Source organism: Plecotus auritus (assembly GCF_963455305.1).
Source record: "Plecotus auritus genome assembly, chromosome: 4".
NCBI classification, from domain to species: domain Eukaryota; kingdom Metazoa; phylum Chordata; class Mammalia; order Chiroptera; family Vespertilionidae; genus Plecotus; species Plecotus auritus.
This window is the reverse complement of record NC_137775.1, coordinates 125,568,524-125,582,161: the sequence shown is the minus strand read 5'-3', so window position 1 is coordinate 125,582,161 and position 13,638 is coordinate 125,568,524. Positions and strand designations below refer to the sequence as shown.

General features: G+C 55.3%; 1 protein-coding gene across 1 annotated transcript in view; it reads right to left on the bottom strand.

Moving 5' to 3' along the window:
* The window catches only part of SND1 (staphylococcal nuclease and tudor domain containing 1), a 495,060-nt gene that overhangs the window by 7,199 nt on the left and 474,223 nt on the right, over positions 1-13,638 (bottom strand). Inside the window, exons 17-19 of the mRNA XM_080663510.1 lie at positions 11,840-12,028; positions 4,088-4,229; positions 641-764 (exon numbers count right to left, since the gene is read on the bottom strand). Coding sequence (XP_080519636.1) covers positions 641-764; positions 4,088-4,229; positions 11,840-12,028 — 455 coding nt within the window. The remainder of the gene's footprint in view (positions 1-640; positions 765-4,087; positions 4,230-11,839; positions 12,029-13,638) is intronic.

The following is a 13,638-nucleotide window of genomic DNA, read 5'->3' as shown; positions in this document are numbered from 1 at the left end:
ATTTAATGGAATCAGAGCATAGCTGGGAGCAGAGGGAGGGAGAGGGCAGCATGTGAAGCAGATTAATGTGTCCTTGGGGCATAAAGCAACAAGACTAATGACTAGATTGATGTCTGCTGCTGTAACTCAGCACACTAAACAGCAGCTGTAATTAGCCGGCAGAAGTGTCTGGGAGGCCGCAGCAGGGAACACATCCAAGTCACTTCGTCACCCTGGGAGGGCCATGGGCCCTACCCTCGGTAGACCAGACATAAGTGACCTTGCAGCCTGTGGAGGCTGCTGCTCATGTCCCAGACAGTTGGCGTGGAGGCTGGGTGGCTGGCCTGGGTTTACTGAGACATCATTTTTCCTGAGTGGGGTGATGGGTGTGTTGGAGAGCCCCAGACAGCTACGACTCCCCCAACAGAGTGAGGGGAGAGAGGAGGAGCACACTTCTGTAGTCTGGAGGCTGGCTGGACTGCAGGAAAATCAAGGCCCAGATGGGCTCTGGGCAATAAAAAGAGCTACCCTGGGGAGGCGGCCAAGGTCAACAATACCCCAGTGGACACCAGGCTACAGAGGCAAATGTCTGGTCTAGCCGGTGGCCTGAGGACAGACCGGCCCTGGCTCCTGCTGCACTGCTTGGGCCCAAGTGGCTTACCATTCTCCATCTACAAATTTGGCAATGCAGAATTCTCCCCGGCGCGGGGCGTAGGAGCCCTCGACAGGAGGGTGGCTGGCGATGTCATTTCGCATGTTCTCCATTAGCTTCTCCAGCTGGGTGCCTGATGGGGAGGAAAAGAGTGAGACCAGGGTGCCAGGTTCTTTGGAGGCTCATTCTGGCTGGGGAGGCAGATGAGCTGGGGCGTGGGTGGGGTGAGGAATTCTGTAGAGCGCCTGCAGCACTGACTCGTCCCCATCCCTCAGGGAGATCCTCTTTGCTCTCTGCTCGAGGTTTCATGCTGTTTTCAAAGGCAGGATGGCGACTTGCTGACTGTGGAGCCCGTGGGAACACTCTTGGGCTTTGGGGAAGGAGGTGGAGAACGTGAGTGGACGTGGAGCAAGGCCAAGGCCAACCAACCTTCTGTAGAGTGGGAGCTGGCCAACCTGCAGCCCATTCCTACAAGAGCTGGCCCTGTCTTGAGTCACAGAGGTGGTGACTGACCGCAGCCACTCTCTGCAATGTTTCCTAGGGGCTAAAGTGGAGATAAAGGATAAGCCCCATATAACCCCGGACAAGGAAAAGGCCTGGGAGTCTGAGCCATAAAAGATGAAGAGCAATTCTGAGACAGGGTGCAGCCTCAGTGTATTCAAACTTGTCCACTCTGACCAGTCACTCTGCGAGACACATGCTGAACTGAACTCCCAGTGCTGTCAGGTTAGGATTCTTCCCTCCCATCCCAGTTCAGTGCCCTCCTCAACCGGGGGTTGGGGGGATCTCTCCTCCCCTGCTTGTCTTTCCTGAACAGTCTGACTTTGGGGCTCTGCTGCTTGCCTTTTTGTTTTTTGTTTTCCAGGTTTAGCAACACCCAGGGTCTTCTCAGGTTCCCTTCCAGCTGCCTCCCACTTGCTAAGCCAGCATCAGTCCCCAGTGGTTTCTCCTTTACATCCCTCCTGGCCTTGATTCTAGGTCTGCATCAGACCTGTTGTGCCTGCTTTGCTCTCCGAGGTCAAGGTGGCTGGGGGCATGTGGATGATTCCTCTTTTCACCATCAGGGCCCAAGGCGCCATGCACTATAACAGATGCCTAACACGTGTCGGCTGCTGGTACACTTGTCAGTTGGCCTTATAAGTTTCTCGTCTGATTTTATGTTCCTGCCATACATGGTGAGCTCCTTCAGGGCACAGACCACAGGTCCCTTGGTTGTTCACTCTTGCAAGGTCCAGTAGAAGCCCTGACACGTGCATTGTGCTCACTAATTCAGCTGCATTGAGGATAACCTCTGCATATGCACATGGGGAGGTCTGTCCACTCTCGGGCCTCTGCACAGGCCACTGACCGACTGTTTCAGAACAGGCGTTTTAGGATGCAATGCCCTTTCCCCCACCCAGTGGTAAACACTACGCATTCTCCTGAGATAATGTTCCTTGCCCAGACAGTAAAATTTCAGGGACTAAGGAGAAGCCTCTATAGAAGACAGTTCCTCCTATACTTGGTCTATTTTTATTTTTTTGCTCCAAGGCAACAGAAAGCAGGCTTTGCCTCCTCAAACAGGCAAAGCCCTCTGGGAGGTCCTTAGACAGAGACCTGGTTGGTCATTTACAGCTAATGGAAACACTTTCATCATTTCATCCGCTCCTTCCCGAAGGCAGGGTCTAATTAGGAGAAGGGAGAGAGGATGTCCCCAAGCGGGGGTGAGAAGTTGCAGAAGAGGGGGCTGTGCGTGCTGAGGTTTATTTTCCTGGATTTCATGGAGCCACTGGAGGACAAGGTTTTCTCTGGATCCCACCGCAACTCTCCAGGCAATGTGCCATGAAGCGCTCACTCCCTTCTCCAATATTCCAAGAAGACACAGTTTCCTCCTTCATTCTCTGTCTTTATTTTCTGCCTTGGCTACTGCTCACTGCAGCGTCATGGCTCCCTAGGGTTGACAGAGACAGCGGGTGGGGTATCGGGGGGTACAGGAAGCCTCTGAGATGAGACCGACTGGTCAAAGGCCTTGAACCCTCAAGCTCTGTTCCTGGGAGACTTTAGGGTCCTGTTCTTATTCAAGGGGGGGTCCTCCCCAGCAGGACCAGAGGCAGGCAGAGCCCGTCTGGGAGCTGGGTGGGGTCTAGCTGGCGCCTGTGCTCAGGAACACCACCCCTGTAAGACTCCTTCCCGGCCATGCAGACCCGGAGGCTGGGTCTCTCTTGGCTTCATTCCCAAGGCAATGGCTGGTCCAGCTTCCACCAGATGGCAGCTGACCTCAGAGAACCTGATCTAGCCTGGCCAGTATGACTAAATGGTTAGAGCGTCGGTCCATGAACCGAAGGTTGCGAGTTCAATTTCGGTCAAGGGCACATACCCGGATTGCAGGTTCAATCCCTGCCCGGTCGGGAGACAACCTATCATCTGTGTGTCTCTGTCACATAGATGTTTCTTTCTCTAAAAACCAATGGGAAAAATATCCTCTGGTGAGGATTAACAACAGGAAAAGAGAACTTGACCCTGAAGGCTCATCAGCTCCATCCTTGCCCCTCCCCCGCACCCCCCTCCCAAGTATAGCTCAGGTACAGGACTCGAAACTGTTAGTTTTCCTTGGCGAAATGACATTAGCACAAAAGCAGCTGCCTGGGAAATATCATTAGAGAGGAAGTGGCCGAGACGAAGCTGTTGATCTGGAGTGGGCCTGGGTGGGCTGAGGGGCTGAGCAGAGCTGCATCCTGTCACCCAGGGGGCCGCCCTGAGTGCCAGTGACATCTTCGGTTCCTTTGGCCTTGCAAGGTTCAGGCTCCTTGGCCCTAGAGGCAGCTCTAAGAGCCCTTTCTTCTGCCCTGGGTGGCAATGAGAGGGAGTCAGGTTACAGGGAGTGGAGGTGGAGGCTGGGCTGAGGTCACGGCCTAGGGGACCCTGGCCACAGGGCACGGCACTGGAGGGCAGGAAGGAGGAAGATGGAGAGTGAGTGTCCTTTAGAAAGACCACCTGGGGAGGACTTCCCCTGGTGTGCCTCCTATTTCCATGGCAAATGGCTACCACTCAGGGCTGTGGTAATCTCTAGAGGAGAAAACCCAGCAGAGACAAGCCCACACTCCCCTCCTCCACCTGCCTTCCCAGGAAGCTGAGGGGGAGAGGGCTGGGAGATGCCAGTTCTTGCTTCCTGACCACATAGATACAATCTGTTCACTGCTTCCTGATAGGCTCTGAGGGCTACAAATCCGCATGCCCAGCTCAGCTAGGGGTGCCTGGAGCAAAACAATTACCTAAGAGTCTCAGAGCACCACCCAGACAAAACTGGTTACCTCACCAGTCCTCAGAGGACCTGCTCAGCCCACCCTCGCCAGGGCGCACTTGCAGGTCATGCAATGAGCTGGGGCCTGGTGGCTGGGCAGTAGGGGAGGGCCCTGGAGGCGGCTGGAGGAGCCAGGAGCTGAGGCAGCGCTACCTGGGCTGGGCCTGAGCACTCACCTGTCTCCACATCCTGCACGTAGAAATGCAGGTCATCAGTGATCTCGGTCACAAACACTGGCTTATAGGAGGCCGAGCGCTCCTTCTCCTCTGGCACGGGTGGCACCTCCTCCACAGGCTGCTCCTCGTAGTGTGCCCAGACCTGAGTGTGGCCAGCAGAGGGGAGGAGGGGATGAGGAAGTGAAGTAAGAAAGGAAACCAGGAAAGGGACTTTGAGGCACGTGGGTCACCCCGGGGTAAGTAAATGTGGGAGTCACCACGGGCACTGATGTGGCACTGGGCTGGCCCCTGGAACCCTCCTACTTCTGGGAGGAGTGGGGAAGAGTGCTCTTAAGTGCTTCTGATCCAGTGGCTCTCAACTTCTGGCAGGCATCAGAGCAACTGGGGAGCTTATTAAAAATGCAGGTGCCTGGGTCCCATGGCATGCCTACCAAAGTAGGATGTTCTAAAGGTCCCGAGAAAGTAGAACAGCGCAGGCTCTGGCGATTCTCATGCACACCAACAGGACCTTGGCCCTGGAGTGGTTCTGGGTGCCCCATCCACTCCCCATACCACTCTGCAGGGTCACTCTGTCACAGGGCCACTGGCACTCCTGAGGCTCTGCAAGTGACAGCCCTGGGCTGTGGAGGGGAGGGCTTGTCGCTGTGCAAGAATGCCCCTTCTCAGTCCTCATCTCAAGCAGGTTGCTCTGACCCCAGCTCAGAAGTGGGACTACTCCCTCCACCTTTCTCTTCCCTTCCTTCCCAGCCCTGAGCTGTCAGGGAAGCAACAGCTCAGAAGCTGATGCTACGTGACAGTGTGTCAGGTCCAATCCTGCGGCCAGGAGGTTATCCCAGTAGCGAGGCCTGTCAGCGCAGGGAAGGGAGGTGGCTTTCCAGCTGAGCAGGGGGAAGGCAGTGAGGGACTGGACCACACGACCACGCAGACAAACACACAGGAGCAGGGGTGATAAAAGAACTAGCCCAAAACTTACATGTTTACTAGGTGCCAGGAGCCATTCTAAACATTCTCCAAGTATGAACTCACTTAATCCTCACAACAACCCTTTGAGCGGAGATGACCCGCTTTACAGAGGAAACTGAGGCACGCGGGCTTGTTAGGAGTAGCAGAACCAGGACTTGAACACAGGTAGGCTGGCTGAGAGCGCTCCCAGAGGCTTTTGGCTTTGACTGGGCCTCTGGAGACAGCAGGCAGCACTGAGCAGTGGGGCTTTATTGTGTCGTCTAACTTTGGTCAGAGGTGCCCTTCTCTGAGTCTCCTTTCCTTCCCTGGTAAAAGTCTGACACGTGATCACCCGCTGACATTCGGATTCCTGGGTGGCATCAGGAAGCAGCTGAGGACAGGAACGCTGGACTTACTGAGCCCCCTTGGGTCACAACCACTGAGGCCAGGCTCCCGCCTTTAATGTGGCACAAGTGTGTGTCCTCCCACTAGAGGACTGGCATGAGCAACAGGAACTATCCAAGCCCAGGGTGGGGGAAGGAGTGGCTGCCAGTGAAAGGAATTCTAAGGACAAAATTAGGCAGGTCTAGGGAATAAAGAGGGCCCATTGGGGGAGGAATGCATATGTGAAGGACAGAGGTATCTTTGGCCTGAGCAATTAAAGCAATTATAAGCTAGATAAAAGCAGCCCTGACCTGAGCAGCTTGGAGAGGCCAAAATGCTTATCTTACTTGTACAAAGGATAGAAAAAGGCCACAGGACGGGGGGTGGGGGAGGGGGGAGAGGAGGTGTGTGTGTGTGTGTAGGATAACTGGGAGTGGGGTGGGGGTAGGGGGAGAATGATGGGACATACATACATTCACAGAGGATAAAGAAAAGTCACAGGATAATAGAAAGAAACATTTTCAGAGAATAGAGGAATGTTGCAAGATAAGGGGGAGAGAAAGAGGCTTCACCACATGGGCTTTGGCCTTTGAAACTGATACTATGTAACAAAATAACCAATGAGGAAAGGATGGGGGTCCTAAATTAATGAAAGGCCCAATTAGAAAGGGCCAGGCTCAAACAAAGAACTGCAGCATATATAAACTGGAAACAAAGGGACACCAGCAGGGTTTTTTTGAATTTGAGAGAGAGAGAGAGAGAGAGAGAGAGAGAGAGAGAGAGAGCTTTTCCCATTTAGGGCCCCTCCCCAGAGGCCCTTTGGGGACACCTCTGCCCAGATGGAGTCTGTATATACTTCCAATAAACTTCTACATTTTTGTTAAAGAAATCTGTTAGTCCATGAATTTATTCTTCATCTTCGTCGGACAAAACCGCACAAGAAATCTGTACCCTAAATCCCATGTTTCACCAGGGAGTGGCTGATGGAGATGGGAGAGTCGTCTCTTATGTCCAGTCCAAACTTCTGCCTCCCACACAGAGAGTGCCCTCCACCTTCCGAGGTTGAGCTCATGGGTCCCTGGTAAGGGCTGGGCTCTACCCCAAACAGCTCCTGACCCCTCTCACTTTCCTCCAACACCTGTCCTACCAGCTCGGCCACCTCCCTCATCATAAGCACCTAGACCAGCTGTGGGCAAACTACGGCCCACGGGCCGGATCTGGCTGTTCTATCCGGTTCTCTTGCTCTCCCCTCCGCTCCTTTACTTTGAATTTATATTAGTTCACACAAACACTCCATCCATGCTTTTGTTCCGGCCCTCCGGTCCAGTTTAAGAACCCATTGTGGCCCTCGAGTCAAAAAGTTTGCCCACCCCTGACCTAGACACCTCTGCTTCACTAGCCCAGGCCTGGCCACCACAGGAGAAGAGGGAGTAGAACTCTATTCAGTCAGATCAGGGACTCGGGCCCTAACCTGTCCAGGCTCCCTGCCCTATGAAAGGGGTCTCTTTGTACTTTCCTATGAAAGAGCCTCTCCAATCAGAGGCCTTGGCTAGGACCACTGAGAGCACTCGGGGGGAGGGGGAGCAGCCCCAATTCCTCCAGTTCCAGGGGCTGCATCCTGCTGAGGCTCAGACACTGAGAGCACTGGGCGGAGGATGGGGGATGACGACATAGCCCCCATTCCTTCTGGTTCCAAGGCCTGCAACCTGCCGAGGCTGAACCTTTCCTCCTGCCCCCTCACTCAGGGAAGTGACTGCTTAGCCAGTCACGCCTGGCGGCCTCTAGGCTCCCCTGAGATCCTTGCAGCTCTGAGCATCATGGGACTCTCACTGCCTCAGAGAGACAAGATGGGCTTGGAGTGGGCCCGAGCCTGGGAGACGTTCTGAGCTCCCACCCAAACTCCACCCTGCTTCCCTCAGCTGTGGGGGAAGGACATTCCACAGTAGAGTTGACAATTTGGGAACAGACTGACAGGGTGAGAGCAGAAACTGCTAATGACTCAAGTCAAAGAGCCTTAGGCGACAGCATCAAGTTTCCCCCTGGGAGAGAGAGTTTCTTCCTACAGGCTTGGGATAGCAGCTGGAGGGCAGGCTCAGAGGCAGCAGCTGGAGGGCAGGCTCAGGGGCAGCAGCTGGAGGGCAGGCTCAGAGGCAGCAGCTGGAGGGCAGGCTCAGGGGCAGCAGCTGGAGGGCAGGCTCAGGGGGCAGCAGCTGGAGGGCAGGCTCAGGGGCAGCAGCTGGAGGGCAGGCTCAGGGGGCAGCAGCTGGAGGGCAGGCTCAGGGGGCAGCAGCTGGAGGGCAGGCTCAGGGGGCAGCAGCTGGAGGGCAGGCTCAGGGGCAGCAGCTGGAGGGCAGGCTCAGGGGGCAGCAGCTGGAGGGCAGGCTCAGGGGCAGCAGCTGGAGGGCAGGCTCAGGGGGCAGCAGCTGGAGGGCAGGCTCAGGGGGCAGCAGCTGGAGGGCAGGCTCAGGGGGCAGCAGCTGGAGGGCAGGCTCAGGGGGCAGCAGCTGGAGGGCAGGCTCAGGGGCAGCAGCTGGAGGGCAGCAAGCTGGAAGGCATGGTGATATAAACGAAAGCCTGAGGATGGCTCTCAGCCCTCTTGCTCCCACATGGAGGGCAATGAAGGGGCCATTGGTCCTATGACAGGCCCCACAGTTCACTGGGCGACAGGAAGGGAGCAGTGGGGTGTACACTGCTGCCTTGTGAGGTAAGAAGACACCAGCAACATGCAGTTGCCAAAGGACAGAAGAGGGAGAGTTGCACCTCAGATAGAGGAACCCACTTCTAAGTGAGGGCTGGGTTCGCCCTCTGAATAGTAGAGCCCTGAAGGTTCCCTCTTTCCCTTGGGGTATGGAGGTAACCAGCCATTTCCTGGGGCTTGGCTGCCAGTGGCCCTCCACACACTGGTAAATGCAGCCTGGCCGGGAGGGAAGCTTCTTGGTGGGAAAGAGTCAGTCAGCTGGGACAGGCTTGGCTGCCCATGTCCCCACCCTTAAACATGGGTTGGTTTTGCCTATATTGTCTTATGTTGCCCTTCTGTAGAACTGGGGCAGGGAGGGGACAGACATAGTGGCGAGACACCTGCCAGACATGTGCCATTTTCCCACAGCCACTCCGAGCCCTCTGATAGCTCAGATTCCTGACAAGAAAAAACCAAAGACCCTTCTGGCAGGAACAGTAACTGTGCACACAGATACACGGGGTGGCAGCCTTAGGTTGAGCTGTCACAGATACACAGTCAGTGCCATAAGGCTCTGCCCCAGGTTCATAGCAGAAGAAAGAGCTGGGGAGGGACCTCAGGGCCAAGACGCTGGGTGGGATGAAGGTGTGGGAGCTGTAAATGCTCTTGGCCTTTGGTAGAGACAAGCCTGAGTCAGGCCTGGGCAGCAGCGCCCGGGATGTAGAGAGGCTCCCAGGTTTCTGGTCAGGTTGGGGGCAGCTCTCATGCTACGGCTAGGACCAGGATGGAGCTGTCCTGAGACAGGGCCCCTCTGTGACTCCTCCAGGGCCCTGGCTACAGACCCAGATGGAAAAAGGGCAAGAGAAGCACCTCCCTCCTTCCTCATCTGCTCTGTCGTACCAGTTCCATCCTGCTTAAGTCCCCTCCACATTCTGGGGCTCCTAATTGTCCTGTGGCTGTGGCGCCCTAGGGAAGCAGCCCCCTTGGCCAGGCACAGGCAAGGCCGGCCCAGGAGCAGAGGCTGTCTCTCCACCTGTCCTCACTGCTCCTGGAGCCCCCTCCCTGCACTTTCTCCTCTGGGAGCCCCAGGTTCTCTTCCCTGCAGGAGATGGGCAATGTGAACTGAGGTGCCACTGGCTGGAGCCTTTCCTTTCTAAATCCTATTTAGTATTGCTGCTTAGGAGGCTGGGGACCTGGCATGGGGCCAGGGTGGTGGAGGCCTTCAAGCCCTGGGTAGGGAAGCAAAGCTTAATAAAAGTCAATCAATGGCCAAACAACCCTGTCCAGGGTCCTGCCAGAGCACAAGTGGTGCAAGAAAGGGAGCAGTCTATGCAGCTGCCTTGGTCCTCAGACCTGCCCAGAATCCCTGGAGGAGGAGGAGGAGGAGGAAATTCTGCATCAGTCTCCTGCAGAGGAAGGGGAGGCCGAGCCAGCCTCGTTATTAGGAGAGAAGTCCAAAGTGAACATGGAGGAGGAATGAGGCCTGGCAGGGAGGCAGCTAAGTTCTTGTGGCTGGGAAAGCAGCAGCCAGACAGACCTACTCACAATGCACACACACATAACACACTTGCTGAAGACTTCGGCATGCTCCTGGCCTCACATAACCTTTCAGTACTTCTTTTCCTCAGTTAGCTCACAGCTACCGCCACGATCTCTGAACCCCAGGTGCCACCATGGGGTCACAAGTGGAGAAGACTGGAGATCCTGGGGACACTTCAGATACGCAGTCATCTGAGCCCTGCCAACCCTGAAGGCTGCTGCAAAGCTCTGCCCATGCTGCTCCTGGGAACCAGCCGCCAGGGAGAGGCAAGCCCCGCTAGGTTCCCTGGGAGTCTTGAAGAGAGAGAGATGAGCAGGAGAAGGGCCCAGGAGGAAGGCAGGCCCCGCTCTGAGAGTGGTGCACTGCATTTTAATTAGACAGAATAAAAACATGCAGCCTGTGTGAGTAATTAATCACTGGTAATTACTCCTCAGCGTCATCCTGTGGCATCAGTGCAAAGACGACTTGGACTCTTTCAAGCAAATCCATGTGTAGTACATAGTGATGCGCCTGGCAAGGGACCCACCTCTCCATCTCAGGCCACAGTCTCTTCTCTGTCCTCTCCTGGGTCCCTCTGGGGCCTCTACACTTAGAGGACTGCTTAGATTGGAAGAGGTAGCTACTAGGCTCATGTGCTGAGTGGCTGGGGAGCAAAGACACTTTCAGAATCTGGATCCCAGAGGCTGGTGCTTGCCACGCTGACCCCCCAGCTGCTAACTCTTCAGTGAAGGTTCAGCCCTTTGTATACAAGCCCAGCACCAATCTCCTCCACTCCCTGCAGCAGGTAGAGGACACGGGGTGGCAGCCTTAGGTTGAGCTGTCACAAATAGGAAACCCAAGAGGGAGCACTTTGCTGTAGGAGCGGAGGCTGCCTGCTCCCCATCCCTCTAGGAAGGCAGGGTTTCTGTGAGTGGAACTGGGATGAGGAAGACCTCCTGGTGGAGACCTCCTCAGAGGCTTCCTGGTGGCCCACTCCTCCAAGGTGTGCACAGTCCCTTTCATTTGTCCTAGCTCAGTGGTCGGCAAACTCATTAGTCAACAGAGCCAAATATCAACAGTACAACGATTGAAATTTCTTTTGAGAGCCAAATTTTTTAAACTTAAACTTCTTCTAACGCCACTTCTTCAAAATAGACTCGCCCAGGCTGTGGTATTTTGTGCAAGAGCCACACTTAAGGGGCCAAAGAGCCGCATGTGGCTCGTGAGCCGCAGTTTGCCAACCACTGACCTAGCTTGTTGGGCGGCATTCTGCATCCCTGCCCTAATCGCCAGGAGATAGAAGCAAAGAGAGACCCAGGAGGGTGGCCCGAGCCCAGTCCCTGAGAGAAGCGATGTGTGGTCTTGGAAGAAAGGTGGGAAGGGACTGACTGAGGAGATGGCTGCTCCAGGCTGGAGGAGAATGAGGGGCCTTTGGGGCCCCTAAGCCCTCCATTCCTTTTGGCCGGTGACTGGGCCTTGGCTGTGGGAGGTGAGTTGCAAGCCAGATGGTGGCCCCATGGGGAAAGGCAACGTTTATTCCTGGAACAAATTTATGGCTCAGCATGGCTGTCCCATGAAATCCTCCTCAAGCTCAGGGAAGCTCTGACACATTGGTGGCCAGCTGATTTATCCCATTAGCAGGGCTGGGCTGTAAGTTAGTGGCAATAGGCTGGGGGGTGGTGCTAAGCCCAGCTCTCACCACTAAACCCACTGGGTTCCTTAATCGTCCATTTGTTTCCTAAAGCTGCTTTCCAACCCCCCCCCCCCCCCCCCCGTCTCTTCGATGCACTGTCTGCAGAGACGGATGGGCTGTAAATCTGCTGTCCTAACAGCTTTATACATCTCTTGGGGCTGCTTCCAAAATGGGCTTCCCTGCAGGGCAATGTGAAGGGAACTCAGATGTGGGCTGCGGGAAGGGCTAGGAATGGGGAAGGAGCAAGAGCGACGCCCATCTCCTGCGCCAGGGGTGCCCCCAGTAGTTTCTCTCATTGATCCAAGGTCACCGCCCTGACCCACCTGAGCAGATCTACAACAGGCTTATGGCTGAGACACCTTGCCTTGGTTCTTATGTGGTTCCTGAGATGGGGTCTGAGACCAACCAGGGTGACTCAGTTGGGGAACGACAGAACCACTTCTGTCTGTTGTAGGAAGGCAATGGTGTTAATGGTGGTGAGAGAAAGTATGAGCCCGGGGAGGGGCATCCCTCCCACCACCCAACCCCACACCATACCTTCTCCTTCTTCTGCTTGGCGGCCTCCTCCGCAGACAGCAGGGATTTGTAGTAGGAGCTGCGCTCCGCAGTGAAGTGGACCTTGGAGAGTGCGTGCTCCACCAGCAAGACAGACAGGTTGGCGCCGTCGATGTGCAGCCAGCCGATGAAGTTGCCCGCTTTGTCCATACTCTCCACCTCCACCTCCACCTGGGGCACAGAGAAAGGGGGCGCGGAGTCAGTGTGCAGGGGATGGCCCTGGGTGTGCCGGGTGGGAGGGGGTGGGGGGGGAGAGGGGGAGGTGTGGGGGAGGTGTGGGGAGCGGCGCTAAGGCCCAGTGCTCAGGCCCTGGGCAGCCACCACCAGGTTCACTGCACGTGATAAGAGCGGCTGGAACTAGGAGAGAGAGGGAAAGGAAGTGCTGAGCAGAAAAGCAGGAGCTTGTGAGAGAGCCCTGCGCTGCCGCCCTCTGAGAACCCTTCGCTTCAGTTCTGTAAGTTGGCTCTATGCTTTTTGGCCTCTCACCCCCCAGAATCATCCTTGATAGATACATCACTGACAAAGCAACTTCAAATTCCCCTTCCTTTTGACAGTGAGCTAATAGGGTAAACGCCACTCCTTAGCTTAAGGGAGTCCCTGTTAGGTGTGTGTGTGTGTGTGTGTGTGTGTGTGTGTGTGTGTGTGTGTGTGTGTGTGTAGCTGGGGGTCAGGAGTGAGATCAGAAGCAGAAAGCTCTGGGCACATAGAGCTTCTTCTCTTCCCTCCCCCAGCTCTGCTAGGAAGAGAGGCAGACTCTGGGAGCAGGGCAATCCCTGGGGAGAGGGGAGCCTGTGTTCTTTCTGGAGGAGCTGAATGAATTAATGCTTAATTTAACAAAGGTAAAAAAAAACTGGCTGCATGAGAGTCAGGCGAGGAGAGGAAGGATGGGACAAGTGGGCAGGAAGTGCACTACAGAGGAAAAGTTAGGGACTAAACCCAGCATAAGGTTCCCCACAAGGAAGAGCAATTGCCCTAAGCCCAGACCTTGAACTGTGTGCTGGTGCTGAGCTTCAGAACCCCCCGAGAACCCCACAAGGCTCCAGGGCTCTTAAGCCCCCCGGTCCCTGTAAGACCCAGGACCCCAGAGTCAGAACTGCTTCTGCTCCTGCGAGACAGTGGCCTCACTGTCGTGGCCATAGTGGTGGGAGATCTGCTCCCACCTCAAGGAGGCAATGGCCCAGGAAAAGTCCTTCTTTGATTTTCTTCCCCTGCTAAAGGGGACTGTAAAAGCATTTGCTGCCAAATGTAAAAACTTGTAATGGCTTCAAGCTCGATTAAGCAATAAAATGAATGTCTAAATACCTGAGAATTCTCTGAAGCCTGGGCCAGAGCCCGTGGCAGCAGCCTAGGGCAGAGGGTTGGAGGGGCAAAGGGAGGGAGCAGCCACCTGTCTGGTGGTTCTGCCTCAGCAGGGAGAGATGGCAGTGGATATAAGTCCTTCGAAGTAGACGAGATGGCACAGATGTGCAGAGGGCAGTGGAAGGAAAAGAGGGGGCAGGGCCAGGGAGGAAGGACCCTGGCCTTTTCCCATTCTTGGACATCCTCTTCCTGCTTGAGGTCCACAGTTAACCCTTCAAGGGTAATTGCAAGTTCAACAGTGCCCCAAATTGAGATGTGGTACAGAAGAGAGTATGCAGAGTTTATCAGAGCTACAGAAAAAGGTACTGTATGTATAGATCCAAACCCAAGTTGATACTGTAGGTGAGGAAACGAGGCACAGAGAAGGGAAGTACAGCTAGTAAGGGGCAGAGCTGAGAGCACCTCCTTCCCTTTTCTATAGC